We start from the raw sequence: 23747 nt of genomic DNA, 5'->3' as shown, positions 1-23747 counted from the left end.
TCTCCAGACACCGCGCACACTCCGCCATTATGCGGTATAACTTAATTAAGTTTCGACAATAAAGCCTGGGAAAATGAATATTTACCTAGAGAACTGAATGAGGCGAGGAGTATATCGCGCGTCCGTTGCGCGATGAAGTTTCGCCGGCGGGTTGTCTATAATAACGGGCGTGTGCGCGATCTCCGTTGATTATCGTCGTCGGCGGCGAATCTCGGAGAATGTTACAGAATCGTGTGCACGCAGAGGGAGAAACGTTGCCTTTGTTCGGTAAATTGAATATCCGCGATTTTTGCGTGCACGTGCGCACACGGAAATTACATTCGACCACACTTGATATCTCCCCTCGACTGTCCATACGAACGACTCTAGATCTGAGAAACGTTGCAAGATCAGCGAGCAGCGTACGCAGATCGACATAATACAGTCTTAATATTAAGTCTAGCGGTTAATTCTTCCCGATGAAATTTACATAGCTCGGAGCGAAATTTGAAATTGAAATATTCTCCCGCTCTCTTTTGCGGCTTTGAAGTGTTGACATTTAACTTTTCGAAATGACGGTTTATGGCTTGGCGTTTGGTGCACATAATCTCAAATATTCAGTAGTGTTCGCCGCAATGGCTATCAACAAAGAGCATATTCGGCATTTCACGCGAGGTATTTCATTTAAACAATAATACGCTGCTTATGGTGAAAATGCTGTGACCGATCGCACGTGCCGAAACTGGTTTCGGACGATTTCGAAGTTGAATTTTGATCTTCACAACCAACCACGCCCCGGTCAGCCAAAGAATTTGAGAATGAAGAATTGTAAAATCTCTATTGAATGGGAATATGGCACAAACACAAGAAGAACTTGCGGAAAAGCTCGGAGTAAGCCAGAAAGCTATTTGCGATCGTTTACATCGTTTACGAGAAAGATAGGGAAGTGGGTTCCACGCGAACTAATCATTGACAACAAAAATCGCCGATTGACCAGACATACACGTTACCTTGCTCGCCAGACAACGAAAGCAGAACTTTTTTACACAAAATCGTAACTGGTGACGAAAAATGGATTGCGTATGAAAATCCTAAACGCAAGAAATCATGGGTAGAACCTGGTCAACCGATAACGTCGACAGCAAAACTTAAACGTTTCGGAAGAGAAGAGAGCTCTTGGAGCCGGGTAAAATCACTAAAGCGGAGATTTACCAAGAACAATTGATACGTTTGAGCGATGCAATTGAGGAAAAAAGGCCATTTACCGGACAAGGCAGCCGTTAAGTGCTGAACGACAATGCTAAACCGCAGAAGCCATAAAGGAATCATTTTACACTTAGACTGGAAAGTTCTCCAGACTTGGCTCCATCAGATTTTCACTTGTTTTACTCGATGCAGCACGCACTGTCCGATACACATTTTTCGACAGTGTTGACGATGTACGAAATTTCATCGATGACTTTATAGCCACCAACGTTTCAGCCGTGATGGAACTCGGCAACCGCCCAATAAATGGCAGGTAAGGTCATCGATAACGACGGAGAATATTTCACTCTTGATCAATCTTGTTCTATTGATTTTTAAATAAAGATTGAACATTGTCGAAAGTCGACAAGAATTCACTACAAGCTCACCAGTGTAGATTTTCTAATCACACGAATTCCTTCCTAGCGGCCGGAAGTTAATTTCATGACGGCTCTCAAAGATAACGCACGCGCGCGCACTCAACGCCTCGTTTGTACCCTCGCCGGGGCTAATTCTTGAGCGACGAAATGCATAAAAGAGGCCGTCGTCCGCCGAGAAGATACGGAATTGTAAGCGCCGCGACGTCGCGCGCGTGCCGTCCCCGCTGCGCCTCCGTCGCTCCCGCAAGGCCGTGAAATTTGCATTTCCGAAGACACGACTGTCGTCCGCGCCAGTCGTGCATTCACGCCGGTGGTTTAATAAATCAACGGATTAATTTTCCACGAGCGCGGAGCGAGCGCTCCGGCCGCGCTTGTCTCCATGCAAAAGCGGATTAATCGCGATTTACGCCGCATAAACGCGAGCGAACCGTGAGTAAAACGCGTGACGCGTTTTCCGCCGAAATTATCGGGACGCCATTTTTCGCCGCGCGAGTTTTTCAGCCCGGCGGCGTGTGTCTAGCCTTGTCACTGTTCTCTCCCCGCCGAAAGCGGGATTTTCAATTACCGGATAGATAGGGGAAGGGAGGTTGGATAAAGCGCCTTTGAAGCGTGCATAGCGTGTGTTTATTTTTTATTAATATATAATATACTAATAAACTGCGGTCACACACGCGGTCTGTACGTTGCCGTGTAAAAAGTGGGGCACTCGGCGTTCCGTCTCGGCTGCCATCTTGTCGGGACGCGGGACAAATATTGATAAATCGGGGGGCGCAATCCCGACGGAATTCACGACCGGTGGCTAATCCGCGTGTACCGTGCGTGCACGCAAAACGTCGTTTATGCCGGCGAATTTATTAGTTCGGGGGTCGCTGGGAAACGCGACGGCGGTTTTTCGCGCGGTATCAAACCACCGTAGGAAATATTTCGTCTGTCACGTCTCGAATCACGAAGTCGCAAATGCGTGTCTCGCAAACAGTTTTCGCCGAGTGGGGACGCCGTCAACGGCTTTTTCGCTCGCGTGCGATACGACAAGCTACGTCCGATTAATCGCGGGATACACTTGCGCGTGATATAACCGCAGAGGAAAGAAAGGGTGAGGGGGGGGGAGTTTGACGTATAAATTTGCAGATAATTTCTAGCTACGACTTCTCGCACCTGACCCCTTTTTTCGTAAACCGCGCCGATGTACGTTTCTCGCCTCTCTCGTGCGTTTGGCTATTTTATTATGTCGCATCGCTGTAAATTGAAAAGTGTGTTACAATAACATGCTTGAAGCGTGTTAAAGTGTGTCTCCACTTTAGACATACAAAATCAACAAATTAAATTAATACATATATGTATGTTGAAAGAACATATTTATGTATGTGTTAAATATAATCGTTTGTATGTGTGTTAATGGTGTGTTAATGGTGTGATTAAAATAACACGCTTTCAGTGTGTTATGAAAGTATATTGAAATAACACACCTCAAGTGTGTTATGAAGGTATATCAGAATAACAGACCTCAAGTGTGTTATGAAGGTGAATTGAGCAACATTGCAAATCCAAGTGTGTTACTTTGAAATGCACAAGCGTGTAAATGAATGAATCTTTTTTTACACATTTCTTCCGTTTCAAGTCACGCGTTATTTAACATATCACGTTTAAACATATAATAATGAATAACATATAATTAATGTCATGATTTAGTCTGTAATAACATGAAAGCACGTTATTATTGCATTTAATTTGTTCAATAGATATAATACTTTTTTGAAGGCGAGTAATTGCCGATTTGTGTTTTTCTCACATGTATTTTTTTTTAATACACATATGAGTGTTCATTTAAACGTGTGTTAACAAAATTAGTGTGTTATCATGAACACATTACTAGTGTGTTACGTGACTTGGTGTGTTATCCAATATATCATCCAAGTGTTTTCTCAGTGTATTTCGATTATCATTCTGTGTCTAAATAACACGCTCTGCGTGTGTCACGGGATTGTTGAGAAAAAATAATACGTTTCTGTAGTGTGTTACAGACTGAAGTGTGTTATTAAAACACACACTTTTGTCACAGAAAACGAATTATTTCGACGCACTTAGTGCCTTAACGCCAGCTAATGTGTCAAAATAACACACACTGACACTCAATTTTCACACACACATGTTCCGATGACTAGTTTTACAATGGCTGCGTCTTCATTTGATCGAAATCGAATAACACGAAGAGGGAGGATTACATTGTGCGCGCGGGATTTGCGCAAATCCTAAGCTCGATCGCGTCTACCGAGGGGCGTCGGAGGAATATAATGACGCTTTATTCGAGATGCTTTTCTCTCTCTCTCTCTCTCTCTCTCTCTCTCTCTCTCTCTCGCTTACACACGAAGATAACCGCGGTTCTCGTGAATTCCATCGCGCACATTCATTTCGCTCTGTCACGTCGCGCACGGCGGCGCGATACGGCGGCACCGCGCCACGCGTTTCTATATACTCTTTATGGTTGCGATATATTAAATCGAACACGAGAGAGCGTTTCCGTGGAGCTGCGCTCGAATTGGGACGCCGCCATCGCCGACGCGCCTCGATTTCTCGACGCAAGTCCGCAGACGCGGCTCCTGCCGTCCTCGTCCTCTTCGCCGTCGTCGTCGTCGTCGTCGTCGTCTTCGTAATAACGCGTCGGATACAAAGGAAAGATGAACCGTTTCGGTGGCGCGCTTTGCTACGTGATCGACTTCGCCTCGCGACTTAATACTTCTTTTCGCTTTGTGCGACAAAAAATTGCGGACTCCCCGAGAGAGGAGAGGCCTCTCTCACGGAAGCGAAGCTTCCGGAGAGAAACGCGCACGGAAATACATCTCTTGCGGTTTTCGTCCGTGAGAAGAGACACATCGATATCCCTCCGATTGTCGTCCGTACGAGAGGCGCAGAGGGGGGAAGGGAAGGGTGGATCTTCAGTGCAGTTATTGTATTTTTTTCTTGCGTGTATAAGCCGTATCGATGAAAACGAAGAAGACGGGAGGGATTTCGGTTGGCTGGAAAAGAGAAAAAATCGACGAGGGCGAAACGCGATATCGCTAACGGGGATCTTGCAGTTCCTTCTGCTCTTCCGCCGGTTTCCACATAATCTTGCCCAGCTCCAGAGGAGAATCCGCTTGAAATCGGTCAAGCGCATTTGTAGTCTTCAGCGGGGTCGTTAACACAATTATACAGAGCGACTTGTCCGGAGTGTTACGTAGTGAGAGAGGTTATTTCGTTGGAAATTTATTTATTCATACGCGCTATATATAATTCGCGCTTAATGAAATAATCCGGCAAAAAAGACGGGTAATTTCATAATCTCGCGGAGCTTAATCCTCATCAAATATCTATAGCCCGCAAGCTCTGTACCTGATATATACACACATATATATATATATGCATATATATAGATATATATGTATATATATATATATATATCGTTTCCTCTCCTTGACTTCCAAGTTTCAGGCAATAATTCACGCAAAGAACATAGCCGGCCAGCGGAGTCAAGCGACGTATATCATGCGATATCGTATTTCATACAATTAATGTATCCATCGTGAAGTTCAATATTGCCCTTATTATTACATGCGACTCGCCCGCCAGTAAGCATTCCTGATATCGTCGATTCGATCGATCTGCGGTCGTTACTGCACCTCGCGCCGACGCTAATTAAAAATTCATACTCGTCGCAGTACGCTCTATATGCCGTGATGTGCGAGCAGGACGACTAGTATTAATGCATAGTTAAATAATCGCAGCTGTATTTATAATGTTATATACTAATCAGGTTATAGGAATAGCAAATTGCGGCGGTTGCGTGTTACTGCGTGGCTTTGTGCAATCGCACGGACTGTATATATGTAACAACATAACGTTTCGCGCACGGCTCCATATTATGCTAATAGAAAAGCTAATTACGACGCATTGCGTTTTGCTACGAGAGGGGAAGAAAGAGATGACGATAATAAGCGGGCTCGCGCGCGCCCAACGGCATCACCTTTCGTGTCTTCGGGTCACGATGACTTCCAGAATATCCTTGTACGAGAATGAGTAAGGTCGGCCTCCGTCGGTTAAATGAACACGTGCCAAAAGGAGCGCGCATGTCAGCGAAGAGCTAAAGTGTAGTAAGAAAAATGTCGTTACATCATATTAACTCTATTTGTTCTGACATCATTTCATACACATCAGTTCGTCGTATTATTAATAAATAATATCATTATTATTTTGATGGCAATATATCTAAACAGCTTTCTGTAATATTGACAGACGTGCCGGGCGATAAATCTGGAATAAATATTTTTGAAAGCGGTGCGCGCATGCGAGAGAGAGGAGAGAGAGAGAGAGAGAGAGAGAGAGAGTAAAAGGGAATGGCTAGGAAGAAGGAAAGGAGAAGGAGGAAAAGGAATTGAGTTAATTGACGCTATCGGATGTTTTTAACTGGCCTGTTTCCGCGTCGCGCCGTTAAATCAATCCGCTCTTATATAGGAGCTGATAAAATCTATATATCGGAGGATCTGTCTTTTTTAAATAATTTCATTTCGTCGTAATACGATGCGATTTTATCGCGCGGCAACATATAAATATATCTCTCGCTGCCGGAACACGCGCGCGCATAATATTCGTATCCGACACGTGGCTTGTATAAAGAGAGAAAAAAAAGGACGAAGAAAAGGTGCGCGGGATGACGGCATATTTCACGTTGCGAAGGATTTATCGCGCAAACAAAGATTCGCGAAATGAGACGCTCGGTAATTCGCGGCTATGAAGAGCGGCACGCAGAGAGTTAAGCGCAAGTAGTAGCTACATCTACGTTTGATTTTGCGGTGTTCGATGTTTAAGGAAACGAGAAACTTATTGCTTAATAACGAAACTACGGCCTACACTAGAAAAAATGTATTGTTGCGTGAACCAAAATTTTGTTGTAACAACAAAATAATTTGGTTAAAATATGCCCAACAAAACTGTTTGGTTCCTGCAAACAAATATCCTGTTTGATTACGGTTTGTTCGTATAACGTAATACTTTTGTTATAGCAACCAAAAAGTTCTAACTATATGAATATTTTGTTAAAAGTACTATATTCTTTTCTTAATATATATAATCTAAATTTTAGTATACAGAAAGACAAAATAGTATCCATTGGGCATTGTTTTAGTTTATGTAAAATAATATTTCGTTATTATGTAACTTTTATGGATAAAATAACTAAAATGCTTAATTTTTATATATAAAGTCTAAGAACAAAATCATTTGGTCCAGAGAACAAAGCAGAAAAATATACTTAGTTGTGACAACTAAATATTTTGTTATATAAAACAAGATATTTGGTTGCTATTAAAAAATGCCTCAACCAAACAGTTTTGTTAGAGATACGAAATTTGTTTTCCTAGTGTACGCTCGCGAAGACAGACACGCAGGTGTGTGTTCAAGTTGCGGGTAGAGAATTTTGAAAAAAAAAAAAAAAAGAGCGAGAAACATTTGGCGACACGTTTTGATTCTCACGCGTGCGGATCCTTTTCTCTCCGAATCTGCTTCGGCGCAGCTTCGCCTCGGCGAGCGCTCCGCTTCGCGAAGTAACGTCGACGTTATCGACGTTATCGAGCGGCTCGTTGGAAAAGAATCGTCATAAAGCACCGTGTCAAGTCCATCTTGATTGCAGAACCGTAAAGAACCGAGTGCTCGAGCCGGCCGGGCTCGTTTGAGCGCAAAGCGCGAAAACTCGGCCCGTTGTTGTACCACGTTAGGACCCGCGGCTGCGGCCGCGTACGAGTATACCTGCGGCTGCACCTTGACCCGATCTAACTTCGGTCGCGAGGTAACTCGCGTGCGAATCAAGATTAAGTAAGGTCGGCCTGACCTTACTTGCCGACCATCAGACACGATCACCACGTGCGTAATCGCTTTCTGAAGAGGCGGGCGCTTACACTCGCTCGTGCTCGTCGTAGCCGTTTCTCTCTCTCTCTCTCTCTCTCTCGTTTTTTAATAAGCGGACTCCGATAAGGCTCGGCCCTCGTACTATTTCTCCGGCCGCGATAACGAGCGAGAGAGTTACGACACGACGACGTAGCGGCGAATCGATTCAATACGCCAAGATTTCCGCGCGACACGCCCGATGTTTCGTAGTGATTTTCGTGGCAAAACGGGTCGTGCGAAAGGTCTGGCTCGGTTCATAAGCGAGGAACGGGGGAACCGAGAGAGCGAGTGGGTTCTCTTTCTCTCCGAGCATACAGAAATTATTATATTACGAGCGTGAATTTAGACCAACGGCACAGGCGCGAGATGCGAAGTGCCCGAGATAAGAAGTAACGTAACGTAAAACCTACCCTCGAGAGCTTCTACAATTTATTTCAAGAGCTCGCTTATTCAACAGCAGAAAAATTCCTCGCTAACATACGAATGTAAGTTGTCTCTTTTACTCCTTTGGCAGATGCGATGTTCTATCAGGTTGGCGCAAAAATAATTGCGGTCTTCATCATTTTAAGTTTGGCGCCGACATCTTTTAGTCACCTATCCCAGAATTCTATCTTGTAGGGATAAACAAGCTTGTTTCCTGCGTTGGAAGAAATGCGCGCAAACCAATGGTCTTCATTTTGACTAATAAATACAATTTTTAACTGATATAGACGCGTCTTCTGATACAGTCTATATACACGTGAAAACCGCAATTACTTTTGCACCAACCTAATTTCTTCCTCCATCTCAGTATCCTTCATCCTCTCTCCCTCTGCTTCTCTCTCCGGGGCAGGGGGGTGCCGGCGAGCACCGCAGAAAAATTCTAAAGAGTGCGTCAAGGACGATCAAGCAGCGACCGATCCAACGGCCGAGAAGCGTCTCGCTCGTTTCGCGGCCGAAGTTCATTGTGATCGCATGTGCAATGTTAAATGACGGCGTGTTACGCACATCGGCGCCGTCGCCGCGGGCGTAATTCACCACCGCGCGATATCACGATGATCTGACGTAGCTATGAATTGGTGGCGGCGGCGCGGCGGCGCGTCGCTCCATGCATTACCCCGGCCGGGCGATAGATAACTCACACACGATTGTTAGAACAATGAAATAGCGATTACGTTTCTCGCGATAGCGATGACGGGGTTAACACCGTCTGCCCTTTCGCGCGCGCGCATGCGACAATAAACGCGCTCGCTCTGAACGCGTTCTCGTTTAATCGCGACGAAAAAGTTAACCGCCCTCGCATATCTCGTTTTTTTTTTTCTCCAGACGCCTGTATCGTTTTGTGAAAAACGTCAGACGCTGTATCGTTTCACACGCTGTTACGCACTCCTCCTCCCGAGCCCTTTCCCTCACTCTTGTTCTCTTTCCCTTTCATTCTTCGAAGCGTCACCTGATGTTTGATTATTTTTAGCAGAAGCGCCTTCCAAACGTAGGATTTCGATCAAGTGTTCTTTCGAACGGCAACTCTAGTGGCGTCGTGGTGAATCCTCTTGTGGAATCTGATAGACGCAACGTAGATTCCGATGGCGAACAATGTCCTGAATTGGCATAAACATCTCTCGCAACTTCGAGACATGCAACACTCGAAGGAAAGAGGAATGTCTTCTTCCGGCTGCGCAACGCGCGACGCATACATCTTAGGGATGCCGATTTTAAATCGATTTAATCGAAGATCGATTAATCGGAGCCTAAAGGATCGATTTCAAAAGATCGATTTTCTGAAACTGAATCGACTCCAGGATCAATCTGTAAATTCTGAAAATCGCCAACATGATTTTTTCCACTAGTAATATAGTTTCTTTTTCATTCCTTTAGTTGTAACATTTAAACTCACTCAATGGCTGCACAACGTACATTACGTTCGGCCTTTAGGCCGAAGTTCCATCAGGGCGAAAATTTTCAGCGGAACGGAACGCGAGAACCAATCACAGCCATTCCACATATAATAGTACATATACATTGCATACATATATATATGTATATAATAGCAAACGTGATTTTTATTTAAAAAATTTATATAAAAAAAAGTTTCTTATTAAAAAACGTTTAAAAACCCTTGATCGATGTTTAACCAAACTAAATCCTTAGCATAAAGATTTAAAGATCTTTCTTTATCTTGTTCTGGCCGCACGCACACATACACACATACACACAACGCAACACCAGAAGAGTACTATCTGTTTAATATCTTTAATTCATATTAAACTTTATATGAATTACACGAGGTCTACTTTAGAGAGTAGAAATTTGACAGATAGTATACTTTAATGGGTGGTTCACTCTACACGCATACCGATTGCAAATCGATCTTCTGAAATCGATTCTTTACAAACCGATTTTTTAAAGATCGACTTTTTTCTCCGTGATTCGAATCGATCTTTAAATCGATCTGTTTGAAAAAAAAATCGGCATCCCTAGTACATCTCGAAGTATACCGATGCACAGCCACATCTCTGCAGTTTGGCCGTGCTGCATAAAATAAAACGCGGATAAAACGTACACGCGATTCTCGCCGAAAAGCGCGCGCGCGCGCGGTTCGCCCGTTAATTAATAAAATAAGATGAAAGCTTACTTGCTTGCTTGCGCGCGCGCGCGCGCGCGGCGAATTATTATCGTGCTTTGCCGCCGTGACGTGTTCGTGCGCGAATGTAAATCGCATGTTTAACGTTTATTCGTAGCGAAATAATGTTTACGCGGGACGAACAGTTTTACCCTCTGATCTGATTTATTTTCGCGATATAACGCGGCCCGAAGTTCAAAGTTCAAACAACTGCCCTGTACCATGCGAGAGTGCGGTGATAAAAGGAGTGGATGGCTGGAAACCCCATCGAGGGCTTACTTCCTGGCAAATTAATGTATTTTGCGCTTGCCTAAATCACGCGAAATTATCTGACTTGCGTGAACGCGAAGCGCCGAGGGGAACGCCAAGTCGGGCTTCTCTCCGTCCGGCGGCCGGCGGATTTCAGCATTTTTCCAATGGAACAAATTTCTGCGCGAGAGCGCGCGCGCTGGATATTCCGACGCGATAAATTTCTCGCAGAGTTAAGTGCTAGGAGATTTACTTGGGGGAGAGGGTAGGAAGAGGGAAGGAGAGGAAAACCCCGCGACGTGACAAGTTATTCAACTATCTGATGATATATATTTCTTGGCGGGCGAGATAGCGGCGCGTATAGCGTCGCTCCGGACTTGTTCGCGTGCTGACCCGACAGGATATTTTACAAGACGACGATGACGACGACGACGAGTGGACTCGCCGGCCAAAGTACCTCGCTTCTTCCAATCCCGCAATCCCGTTTCGCACTTGGAAGCTTGTAACGTCGCCCGATCATCTTGGCGCTCGTTACCGCCGGTTTCGTCGTCGTGTCCTGTCGCGAGACGACGGTGTCCTGCGTCCTGCGAAATCCAATACGCCGCGTCGCGGCGTGACACATCGTCGCTACTTCACACACATCCGCGTCCGAGGACGCGAGAATGGATCTCGCGCTCGGTTTGTATGGCCGAGATATAACGCAATCCCGTCTTCGCCGAGATAAAAGGGATTAAGATATCCGGTCTCGGCGCGTTTCTCTCCTCGTATGTTATCATTAGAATATTCCTTCGATATGTCTCCCGTCACGGTGATTGAGACGGATGATACACTGCGCTCTTCTCTCTCTCTCTCTCTCTCTCTCTCTCTCTCTCTCTCTCTCTCTGAGTGGCTTCAATTAATCATACGCATAAATTGTTCACTACGGTGTACACGAAGCGGACGCGCCTCGCAGTCGCGACGAAAACAGCAACGACAACGATCGCCAACAGCGAAATCATCGATTCTCGAGAAACACTTTGGGAAAACGCCTCGAGGCACGAGATGTATCATTGTGCATGCGCAATATCGATCGAACATCGAAACATAACTGTTCGCATCACTTGAGCGACATCGATACGTGTACGACCGGCAAGATTCGTGTTATCGTCGTTCGTTATTCCGTCACCTCACGTCATCTCACTCTCGATGATACTCGTGTACTGTGTCTCTTTCTCTCTCCCTCTCTAATTATCTCTCTCTCTCTCTCTCTCTCTCTCTCTCTCTCCTCTCTCCGTGAATATGCGGCGAATTATTTCCCAGGCCCCTTTTTTCAGCACCCCCTCCCCCGCATTCAACCGCATTTCTCGCCCTTCGAATATGTCTCTGGATATTTCGCGTTCGTATGGATATTTTTTTGCACGAAGAAACGTCGACGGCGCCGAAAGAGAGACACGTCGCGAGACGGCTTTATCAGCGGGGATTTCACTCGAAATTCCCACTCGAACGGGATAGAGAAGAATGGAATTTGTTACCGAGGGCGCGCGTATATGTGTATTCGCGCGCGCATATCCGATAAGGCTGAGAAGAGTGGCCGTCACCGGGCATAAATTCGCTTTCCGGAATTTACAAGAAGTTTACGACGAATTTAGTCGTTGCGAAGCGGTTGCACGGGCAGTGTACACGGATTAGCGACGTGTGATGCGAGAATTTCTGCTCGCGCCGCGGAAACTCAACTCTCTGAGAGAGAGCGAGAGAGAGAGAGAGAGAGAGAGAGAGCGAGAGAGAGAGAGAGAGAGAGAGCGAGAGAGAGAGAGAGACGTTCCTTCCCGTCTCGTGCGCGTCGAGAAGAAGGCGGAAAATCTAGCCAGCTAGCTAGCAGTCGCGTCGGGGGATACTTTTATAGGACAGCGTTACTAATGGATTGGTATCGCATTCTGCCATTTGCCCGTGACGCGACGTTGGATGGGATATTCACGCGCGCATTATTGTTACGTCAAAGCAACTGCGAGGTCAAGATTTATCTCCCGCGACGAGCGGCTAGATTATTTCGCATAAAGCAGCCGGGAGCCAGTGCAAGCGCCGAGACGCCGTTCCCATTTCTACACGGGCTGAAGGATGAGAAGTAAAAACCCACGCGGATTAACAGCGAGCACTTGTTCGGTTGAATTCGCGCAAGAAGTCTCGGCAGAGAGAGAGAGAGAGAGAGAGAGAGAGGAGGTTTGTTAATCACGAGGAAGCTCGCGCGCGCCTAACTTCGAGTCGTCTTCATTTTTTTCTCTCTTTCCTCTTTTTGGCGCCTTGCGGCTGCCCGTGCTTCTTTCCCCGTTTAATGTAGAAATTCCCGGTGTCGAAGCATCGATCGCGATATATTACGCGGAGGAGCTACTCGCACTTTTTGCGCGCGGCTCTCAATTCTTTCCCTCCGACTTTCTTTCGGCTGCCAAAAAATTTCAGCCCTCATACACTTCCATGGCGTTTTTTTACGGCGAGTACGTTTTTTTTTCTCCTCAGCACGTTTCTCTTCTCCCTGCGGGGAAGCAAAAAGCTCGATCTACCGAACGGCCGACTGAATTATACGAGGGAGAGTCCGCGGGGATAAGTTAATAAATCACCGATTGCTTTCCCCTGTGTCATCGGAATTCGCCGAAGGAAATCGCTAGTCGCGCTCGCGAAGGCGAATATACACACACATTTCGAGGCGTGCTTTTACGCGCGTCGTCGTTACTTCTTTAATTCGGATCCTCTCGTTCTCTCTCTCTCTCTCTCTCTCTCTCTCTCTTTCTTTCTCTGCTCGCTCTTGAAATTTATCCCGCGGCACGAAAGTCGACTCGGTGGCGTCGGAGAGTTTCGGCCCGCCATTCGTCCGTAATCTAAATCTTTTTAATGCGTTTCATCGATCCGCCCGGAGTGTTTCACAGCGAACTTCGATTCCCTTCGCCGTACCATTCGTCTCAATTAACTTCCTCCCGGGATCGTAGGAGCATTAATTGGTCCCGAATTGTCGGTCGTACTCTTCCGCGATTTCTCTCTCGCGCTCGCTCTGCGAAGATAAAGAGAGAGAGAGAGAGAGAGAGAGAGAGAGAGAGAGCAAGGAGGAAACACGCTGCCGCGCGACAGCACATAAAATGCGCGTTTCGAACAAGTCACTCGGCGCGAAAGCAAAATTCACGCCCACGAGTCGTTCGATCGTAGGAAAAACAGCGATATCTTCGTTTACATCGTCTTGTGCTTGCAACGTGCCGTTAACGAGTTCGCCTGCAACCTCATTCCTCATGCGGAACGGTAATGAATGCTAAACGCTGTATATCATGTGTGTTATCGCGTGAGAATAATATGCGTCGAAAATTCAATTAGCTGCGGTCAAGCCGATCGACCGTGGACTATGCACATGCAACTGCTCGCTTATCTGATTTAAATATTTATAATTATTATTTGAAATTCACTTGCCGAAAGTAACGCGATACGGTTTACTCTCGCTTTTACCCCTCTTTTTTGCTGATATACGCTCGCGATATCGCAGAGAACGTGGATGTATCTACGATTTGGTCGGTACGCGAGAAATGATTAAATCCTGGACGCTCCTGGACACTCGAGACACCCCTCCTCCGCCCGCCCCGGTATCTCTCTCCCTTCCTCTTTCTTTTTCCGTTGATCTTTCCCTTGCTCGTCTCTCCACCTGTGCTTCCTCTATAGCTCGACTCGTTGTCCGAGCGAAGGCTACGGGGCTTTACGCCGTGCGGGGAAAGATGTTCTTGCTCGCAGCATTTTATTGGCCTCTAAGTAGAAAAGTCCATTAAAAGCGGACTTGCGTTCGTGAGCCGGCGTTCACGTGGATGATGCGTCACCGTCGGCAGACACGGTCCCGTTCGCTCGTTGCTACCATCGCGTATATTTCTCATCGTTCGTGGAAGTTTCTTCGAGGTGAACTTCGATTGACCCCGATATTGCTCGTTGGCGCAAATATGTGATCCGGATTAGGCTCGTGCTCGATTTCGATCGGAATAAAACAGAGAGAGAGAGAGAGAGACTCGCCCTCCCCCGCATGCTTCCGCAGAATCCGCCGCGGATTCTCCTCGCGAATCGCGCAACGTGGCGCGTGGGGAGCAAAAAGGTCTGCCGCAGAAAGCTCTGCTGATGACAAATTGTCAAAAATGCAAGAGAAAATGTTGATGCTCTCGACACACGTCTGCGCGCGTGCGGTAAAAGCGGTAGCAACGGCGTTGGTGATCGTCGTCAAGCTTCACCGCGCTCGCGTGCGACGTTTATGTGGCCGCTCTCCGCGGCGAATGTATCAAAACTTCATTGCGACGCAAGCACGTGACGATCTGTGAGAGATGCCGATTTTAAACCGATTTAATCGAGGATCGATTAATCGGGGCCTGAAAGATCGATTTCAAATCGATTCCATCTGGATCAGGCTCGATCTGTAAGTTCTGAAAATCGCCAACGCGATTTCTTCAGTTTTTACTAGTGATATACTTTTCTTTTTTTTTATTCCTTTTAGCTGTAATATTTGAACTCACTTGATGGCTGCACGATGCACATTACGTTGGCCTTTAGGCCGATGTGGCCCATGGGGGTGAGAATTTTCAGCGGAACGGAACGCGCGAACCAATCACAGCCACTCCATATAATAGTACATATCATGTACATATGTGGATGCATGTAACAGTAAACACGATTTCTCATTTAACAACGTTTAAACACCCTCGATTGATGTTCAATCAAACTAATGAAATCCTCAGCATAAAGATTTAAAGATCTTTTTCTATCTTGTTGTGGCCACCACACGCACCACAACCAAAAGAGTACCATCCAGTTTGGATTCTTTAATTCGTATTAAACTTTATCTGAATTACACGAGGTCTACTTTAGAGTGTAGAAATTTCACGGATAGTATACTTTAACGAGTGGGCTTCACCTTACATGCATACCGATTCAAATCGATTCCGTACAAACCGATTTTTTGAAAATCGACTTTTTTCCCCGCGATTCGAATCGATCTTTAAATCGGTATCTGTTTGAAGAAAAAAATCGACATCCCTAGCGGCGAGCAATTTCCGAGACAAACGCGCGAGTCGGAAATCTTGGGGTCGAGGACGAGGGGGGGGGGAGGGGACGGGTAACGTTCCACAGGGCTATAAAGCGGCTAATAACAACGGCCGCGAAGTTCAGTGATTACTGACCCTGGCACGGCTCGCGCCGCACCGCGAGGCGCGGCGTTCGACGACGAAGGCACGAGCGGACGAGCGTGCACGTCTCAAGACGACATTACCATGCGCGCGCGCGCGCGTTATGACTTCATAACACACGAATTATTAATTAATAGACACGTAAAGCTCCGGGGAGGGCGGTGCGGTCGCGCGTGCCGTGGCGCGCGTTGGCGGCAATCAGGGCTCGTTAAGTTGAAATTTATCGCGTATAGCGCGCGGAAATGCACTCCCATGTCTGATGCATAACGAATGCACCGCGACCGATCCCGCAGTGCATTCGGAAATAATAATGATTCGCTTGTACTTTGGCGGCCGCCGCGCCGCGTGGTATCGATTAGACAAGACAACCGTTTAAGCGGTGTGTAACGTCAACCCCGAAGTAACCGCGCGTGGCGGAAGTTACAGGGAGACGCTACGGCTGAGAGTTGCGTCTCTTTGTCTTCTCCCCCCTTCTCGCCCCCCCTCTCTCTCGCTATCTACCTATCTCCGTGAAGGAGGACCTTCGTAAAATCGATGGCGAAAGAACGCGAATTACGCGGCACTTCTAATTGGCCGTGGCCGTTAACAATACGGGCAGCGTATCGTCGAGCAGCGAATTTCATTGCTCTCGCTCGCTCCTGCAGGAAGGAAGTATTTGCAGCGAAGCGATAAAACATCCCGACGCGACTGCTACGAGTAATTAATTGCTGACGTACGACCTATCGCCGAGCTCGTGATCGCGATGAAGCGCGTTTATTCCGCGACGCTGGAAGAATTCATTCAGGGGATAAAAGGGAGATCCGCGCGGCGGCGCGCGGTGGTGGTGGGATCCTTCGACCGCGGAGGAGGGCGGTTTCAAAGGAGAAGTCGCAGAGCGCCTCGGAGAGGGACTCGGCGTCTCTCGCGTCGATCGCGTTCAATAATTTTTCACGAGCTTCGCCAATATCATCAATATCGGATACGCGGTCGTCGAACGATCCGATATTGCTCACAATAATACATGAGCTTCAGACGTTCGCAGGAGCTCCCGCTCCTGCGAATCCGTGAAGGAAATTGTGAATTCGTCGTCGAAATTAGCCGAGGTACATGTCTCAGGTGTACCTTAGCGGTATAAAGTATATACATGTGCGGACATTTTTCAGGAACGCGTGAGATATTCCGCAGGGAGAAGTTCTCGTCCTTCCGACATTTTTCGTCGTCGGGGGGCCGGAGGGGAGGGGGGTTGCGCTGGCGGTACCGCCGTGTGAAGAGATCAGTTCCAGAATCAGTCGGAGAATTACGGTTCGCGTCGCGTGGATGGACGTCCAGTTATCCGCCGGTAATTATTCAGGACTCTCGATGACCGATTCCTGGTCGGTAGTTGATAACTGCAGATCGACCGCGGGGGTTGATTCTCTGTTGTGTTCCGTGGCGAACCACGTGGCGATCTTGTAATAGTACACATGGCGTCCGGCTACTTCGCGGATAAATACACTCGACTGACCATTTACAAACAGGTAACCCGCTGCGCTAATCGGGAATTCGGGGCGTCGTAAAGTTGTTGCGCCGTCAGAGGGGGCGGGCGAGGGGAGTTGATAAATTTCACGAGTGACTTAGAAGACATATATATATATATATATATGTCTTCTAAGTCGCAAATTTTATGCGGCGCTACGAGGTGTAAGCTTTTGCCGCGCGCCCCTTGATCCTCGTACATATTCATGAGTTCCTTCGCTTCGCGGGATTAGATTTACCAACAGCTTACTTTTCTAAAGCGCTGAAAAGCGTTAAATATCTCCGCATAAACCTTCGGAGGACCGAGCATCGCTCGAAGATAGCCCGTGTCTCTGTCCCGCTTCACTTCCCGTGTCCACGTCTACGTCCTCCTTCCTTTCTCACAGAAGCTGCTTCCGGCATATATATTACATTTGTTAAGTCATTAAGAATACGTTCGCTCCTCGAATAAGTCCCCGAGTATTATAGTCCGTGGTTCCATTGTTGCCTGAAAAGGCACACAGTTCCAATTCTAAAGATGCCCCTCCGCAAGTTGGAACAACGACGAATTATTCCGTCGTGTGGACATTTCCTCTCCCCCTACGTCGCCGTACTCTCGCGTACGTTACGCCATGTTTTTACGATATTACCCACCTAAATTTGTACTTTTGCATTCCGGACGAGCCAAGGTGGTCGTGTGAATAGTTGCCCGCATAAAATCCATACTAACGCGACTAACTAAATTCTGTTGGGAATTCTCGTCCCGTCGACGAAGAGGAGGTGAAGGAGGTGAAAGAGGAGGAGAAGGAGGAGAGAGAACAGAAGGAGCAAGGGAAGGGCAAAAAGAGAGAGAGAGAGAGAGAGAGAGAGAGAGAGAGAGAGAGAGAGAGAGAGAGAGAGAGGTCGACGGTGTAGCAAGGAGGCACTTTTGATCGAGTGTCCCCTCGAAAGCACTTCGTAGTCGTTGAAAGCCTCCGCGCGACGACCGGCTGGTGCTGCAAATGTTACGGATACACCCGGTACGTACGTATATATAGCCGGCACATAGGACAGTATATATTTCACAACGCGCTGAATGCAACAGGACCCACTTCAGAGATCATACGCTCGGTGGAGTGCATCAGACTTTCCGCGAGATCCCCGGGATAGAGAAAGAATAGGAATGGCGGACAGAAATAGTGCTTTAGTACTTGTGCAGATCCGCGCTGCTTAACCGGGGGCTGTTCCCAGTGTCCGCATGCGCGACAGTTCATTATAGCGGTAACCAGCCGTGAGTCCGCGAACGAGTCCTTTTTAATCGCCTACATTGCCCTCGCTCCCACGTCCCCCCCTTCCCCCGTCCCGACCGCTCCGAGACACTCGCATTGTTCTGCCGCGGCGAGGACGTCGCTTGAATTTGTATTTCCGAGACGACAATATTTGGATATCGGAGATATATCGTCCCCGGGCGGCGGGGTATTATCGGGCTTGCAACAATCATTGTCCTCCGCGCATCGCTTTGCATAATTAATCGCGACGTGCGTCGGCCGATGCGAATTTTTGCTGACACCGCGACTCGACAAACCGCGCGTGGGAGTTTTCCTCCCGCGTAACCGAGAGAGGACGAAGAGAAAGAAGCTCTCGCGTTCCTCCGTCGGCCGAGGAAAAAGAAAGCGGTACTTTTCCGGACTCGGTCTGATCCGCGATCCATTTAGCGCTCTAAGCGGATGGTTCGTTTATCGCTTACGAAACGCTGCGGCACAGTTTGTTATGTCATCGCGTATACATCATCATTTTCGCCGCCATCGCGCTCCGGACGCTTTACCTCACAATTTGTGGCCTTCGCAAGCTTGACGGCAAGTTCGAATAGTTGTGTAGTAAAAATACGCCCAAGATGCCGGGAACGCCGCTCAATGAGGGGACAAGTTTTACGTATAAGACAGACGTAACTAAGGGAGATTGTGCTTCTTGCTTCTTCAGGTACCATAAAAAAATTCCACAGAGTAGTTTTACAATTTGCCAATATCCAAAAATCTGCCTCCTCCTCCGCCCTCCCCCTCGATTTCAGATTCAATCGCAAGTTTGGAACGGACTACAGGCTGGTTCATTTCCGTAGCGACTGCCGCGTCATCTAACCGTATTCCACGCGTAGCGTTCAGAACATTTGCAACAATCGTGATCCTGGCGCAAAGTGGATCGCAGTCCTAATCGTTCGCTGACGCGTGCGCGCGTTGTAAAATCGGCAATACCGTAAAGTTCCCGCCGCCGCGGTCGCCCGTCGCTGTCGCACCACGACTCTGTCGACTCGCCGGTCGTTAACGAGCACTCGTGCGTCCTTTACAGTCGGATCGTTAGACGATCATCGTTTAAGATTTAAGGGATGCCCGGTAAGCGAGTCGCACTGCGACGGCGAGGCTATAGTGGGATAACGATCGTCCTCGCGTGCTTTTTCTTACGCGGACGTAGCTTCTTTTGTCTTCTCCTTCCCTCCCCTCCCCTTGCTCCTCCTCGCTTTCGTGGGTGTCGCGATATTGCGGCGACCGTTTTGAAATTTTATGAATCCTCCGCATCCACGTCGTGGATTAACCCTTTGAGGCATAGTGGTAAGCATATACTTACTTAGCTATTATACTAATTACTTACCTATTTATTCTCACATTTTCATGAAATATTTCATATTTGCGGGATCTTGTGCGGATTTTCTGCGGTTTTTAGCTTCTTATATGATATGGGAGCATACATGAGAGGTTGCATGAGGTTGTCTGTCCATTTATTATAAGTAAACAAAGTGTGAGAAACACACATTTTTCACAGAGAAAAAATCATTTTCCACGAACTATGAGTGAATCTTTTGCTCAAAATCAAGATCTGGGGGTATTTTGGGTCGCTGATTACGAATCTGAGATCCACATTCTAAAATTCATTTTCCAAGATGGCGGATCATAGAATGTGCATAAAATTAGCTAAAATTGTACTCTGGTTAGCTTTTGAGCTCGCCGATTACGAATCTGAGGTCCATATTCTAAAATTTACTTTCCAAGATGGCGGATCATAAAATTTTTATATGATTAGCTGAAATTGTATTGTTTGATTAGCTTTCAAGGCCGCTGATTACGAATCCGAGGTCCGAAACTCATTGTCACCGAAATTATCGCGATTTTTCATATTTGCCGTCCGCCATTTGGAATTTCGAAAATCTGATAACGGATTCGTCGGTCGGAAGCGACCTCGGAAACCCCGGTATATAAATTCTCATATGATTCGGATTTTCTGAAAAATACGTGCCTCAAAGGGCTAAGTTCGATGTTCGCCGAGTCGATATTCCCGACGTAAGCGCGACGTTCCCCGTGCGGGAGAACGATCGTCCTTCGGAAACCAGCGCTTTCGCGGTCGCGGTGGAACGTTTAGCCGGCGGCCATAATAATCGCGATCGTTGTACGGCGAGTCCGCGGTAACCGCTCTCGAGTCAGGATCACCGCTCCGACGGCTTATGTTCATTAGCGCGCTTCGACAAAGACTGTGACGTAATATTGGAGCGGTTATAATGAGCGCAGGGCGAGTCACGGATCGACGAACGAGCGTCGTCGTCGTCGTCGACTCGTCGCCGAACTCTCGTCGGGGACTTCTCTCGTTTTCGGGAGATCGTTTGCCGGCGCTGTTTGCATGACAGATCTGACTGCTCGGCGCCCGCCGGCAGTATCGGCAAACAAATCGACCCTCGTTCAATCGCTAATTACACGCGACGGTTAATCGGATAACCACGGTAAGGCGTGGCCCCCCAGCGCGGCGTCCACCGCACTGTTGTTCGTCCCGCGCCGCTGCGTTTCCGCGAAACTCGCATTATGAGCCCGGAGAGCGCTGTCTCCGCGGTTGTTAATAACCCGCGCGCGTAATTTATCGGCCAACTTTAAATGAACCGGCATCGTCGAAAAACTTGCGGAACACCCATTAGGCGGATAATGTGGATTTATGCGAGGAAGAGCGGGGGGGCAGGGGCTATCGATTACCGCGCCACCGACCATTCGCCACATGTGATTCGTCGCACTGTCGACACACGCGACACTTTTACATCGGCATAACGCCGAGTTCGTTACGCGCGTACGCCGCGTGTGATACCTGTGATTTATCGCCGAGGACGCTTGCTCTCGGTTAAGTCCGCCCGGTTTAGACGCGCGACTCGCGCGCATTCGTCTGCCGCTTTGTTCGCCGTCTGCGCGCGTGTTAGTCATATATTAGCTTAATGGCTCGTCGACGAGACACAACAGTTACGTCCTCGTCGAAGAAGCGCCGCGAGCGCGCGTGCTCGACGACGAGACCGGCTCCGCCGGCTGAAACGGACTGCGACTCTCAGAGTCGGAGTCGTGACGCGCTCGAGACGCTCCAAATTGAATTCGGTTGGTGTAGAGCTCTCTCTCTCTCTCTCTCTCTCTCTCCCCCCCCTCTCTCTCTCTCTCTCTCTCGCGTTTGCCTCATGTTTGACAGATCCAACGCGCGCGCGTTTGTTTGCGAATTTCTAGCGAAATGGAGGACAAAGGGGAGAAGGAGACGCCACCTCGTATCCAGGGAGAGAGCAGCGCTGAACAAAACCGCGAACAAAAGGCGCTCTGTTCGAGCGAAGGAAAAAAAGAAAAAAAAGAGAACAAGAGAGAGGGTGGGGGGATGGGGGAGGGGGGAGAAAAAGATGAGAGACGAAGAGAAATGTGTATCTTTGCTATAGCGTGTCACGTTCCATTATGCAAAGGAATAATGTCTCGTTCTTTCCTCTTTTTGTTCGCAGCCGATAGCAGCTTCCTACTGGCAAACGCCCAGATCGTCGACTTCCCGATCGTCTATTGCAACGAGAGCTTTTGCAAGATCTCCGGCTACAATCGTGCCGAGGTATGAGGTACACCTTATTAACACGATTAACACTTGAGGTCCCGTCTCTCTCTCTCTCTCTCTCTCGTTTTGCCCACTTTCCTCTTCATCCTCTTCATCTAATCTCATTCCGACGTCTTTCGCGGAATCACCTCCTCGCTTCCACGCTTGCATTCGCGCGCGACGTGCGAGACGCGCTTCTTGCGTAACCTCGTCGAGCAGTTAGTAGTAGCGATCCACAATGGGTATAATAAGCCTTTAGCCTCTTGCTCCAACTTCAAGACTTAATCTTCGGCCAACAGCCGAAGTTCCCCGCTGCTGTCTGAAGTCGTAATCCTTGAGCCTTAAACCAGCTCGTCCGACTCCAGTTAGCGTGGTGGCGTGTGGCTTGTGTGGAAAATGTTTTTCCCCCGAAATTAGAGCGAACGGAACTGAAGGCTTATCAAACCTATCGCAGACCGACTGCTTTGCGCAGCGTGTCGGGTCTGCTCGTTCGAGAAGTTCATTCGTCTCGGCCGATGCGCATTTTATTATTGGTTTGTTCGGAAAGTAATTTCGGTTTTTTCTATGAAAATGAAAGACGATATTTTTGATAGAAAGAAAAGTTTTATTCCGTTAAGTATATCGAGCATTTTGTTCCAACACCTCTCGCCATCTTCGAGATAATAACATGATTCCACGCTCGTAGAATTTCCGGTCCTTATTGGCTGAAGACCGAATTCGGTGGTTTTTGACATCTTCATTTGAATCGAAATTGTTACCATCCAAAGATTTTTGCAGTGGCCAAAAGGAATGATGATCGGATGGTGCCGGATCAGGTGAATATGCTGGATAAGGTAGCGAATCCCATCCAAGCGCTAACAACTTCTGGCGAGTCATTAAACTTGTGTGAGATTCGCGTCCACCAATGCCTTTATTTGGTCTTCATCAGCCTCGACTGGCCTTCCAGAACGTGGTGCATCTTTGAGGTCGAAATTCCCAGAACGAAGTTTCGAAAACCAATTTTGACACTGGCGTTCAGTCGACACATTCTCTCCATGCACGGCACACAATTCTTTTCTTGCTTGCGCTGCATCATTGCATTTACGGTAATAAAAAAGCAAAATGTGACGAAAACGCGCACGTTGGTTTTCCATTTTGGATGCGACGCCAAACAAAAACAATTTGACCGCACTAGGAAAAAGAATTTAGTATCTCTAACAAAACTGTTTGGTTGAGGCATTTTTTAATAGCAACCAAATATCTTGTTTTATATAACAAAATATTTAGTTGTCACAACTAAGTATATTTTTCTGCTTTGTTCTCTGGACCAAATGATTTTGTTCTTAGACTTTATATATAAAAATTAAGCATTTTAGTTATTTTATCCATAAAAGTTACATAATAACGAAATATTATTTTACATAAACTAAAATAATGCCCAATGGATACTATTTTGTCTTTCTGTGCGCTAAAATTTAGATTTTATATATTAAGAAAAAATTATAGTATTTTTAACAAAATTCATATTCAGTTCAAGCTTTCTGCTTGCTGTAACAAAAGTATTACATTATACGAACAAACCGTAATCAAACAAGATATTTGTTTGCAGGAACTAAACAGTTCCGTTGGGCATATTTTAACCAAATTATTTTGTTGTTACAACAAAATTTTGATTCACGCAACAATACATTTCTCCTAGCGCAATTCCAAAACAACTTTTTTTTCTTTTGCTGAAATGAAGCTTAAAATGTGCGTTGTAAAAATGTGAAATGATTTTCTGGTTTGAAATGAGATTGACTGCTCCAGAAAGGCAACCAGCATCATCTGTTCGAAAAGACCCGAAATTACTTTCCGAACAAGCCAATAGATAGCCGAGAGTCGGCAATTGCGGCGCAATTTCTCGACGCTACGTAACAT

General features: G+C 47.1%; 1 protein-coding gene across 6 annotated transcripts in view; it reads left to right on the top strand.

Annotated features, from left to right (window-relative positions):
- eag (potassium voltage-gated channel protein ether a go-go) overlaps nucleotides 1-23747 on the top strand; it is an 81512-nt gene that overhangs the window by 27198 nt on the left and 30567 nt on the right. For all 6 annotated transcript variants that reach the window (XM_025298604.1, XM_025298600.1, XM_025298601.1 and 3 more), the window contains exon 2: nucleotides 21769-21869. In XM_025298604.1, coding sequence (XP_025154389.1) covers nucleotides 21769-21869 — 101 coding nt within the window. The remainder of the gene's footprint in view (nucleotides 1-21768; nucleotides 21870-23747) is intronic.

Source organism: Harpegnathos saltator, unplaced genomic scaffold (genome assembly GCF_003227715.2).
Source record: "Harpegnathos saltator strain DR-91 unplaced genomic scaffold, Hsal_v8.6 scaffold225, whole genome shotgun sequence".
NCBI lineage: Eukaryota > Metazoa > Arthropoda > Insecta > Hymenoptera > Formicidae > Harpegnathos > Harpegnathos saltator.
The sequence above is the reverse complement of the archived record's forward strand: the minus strand, read 5'-3'. Positions and strand labels throughout refer to the sequence as shown.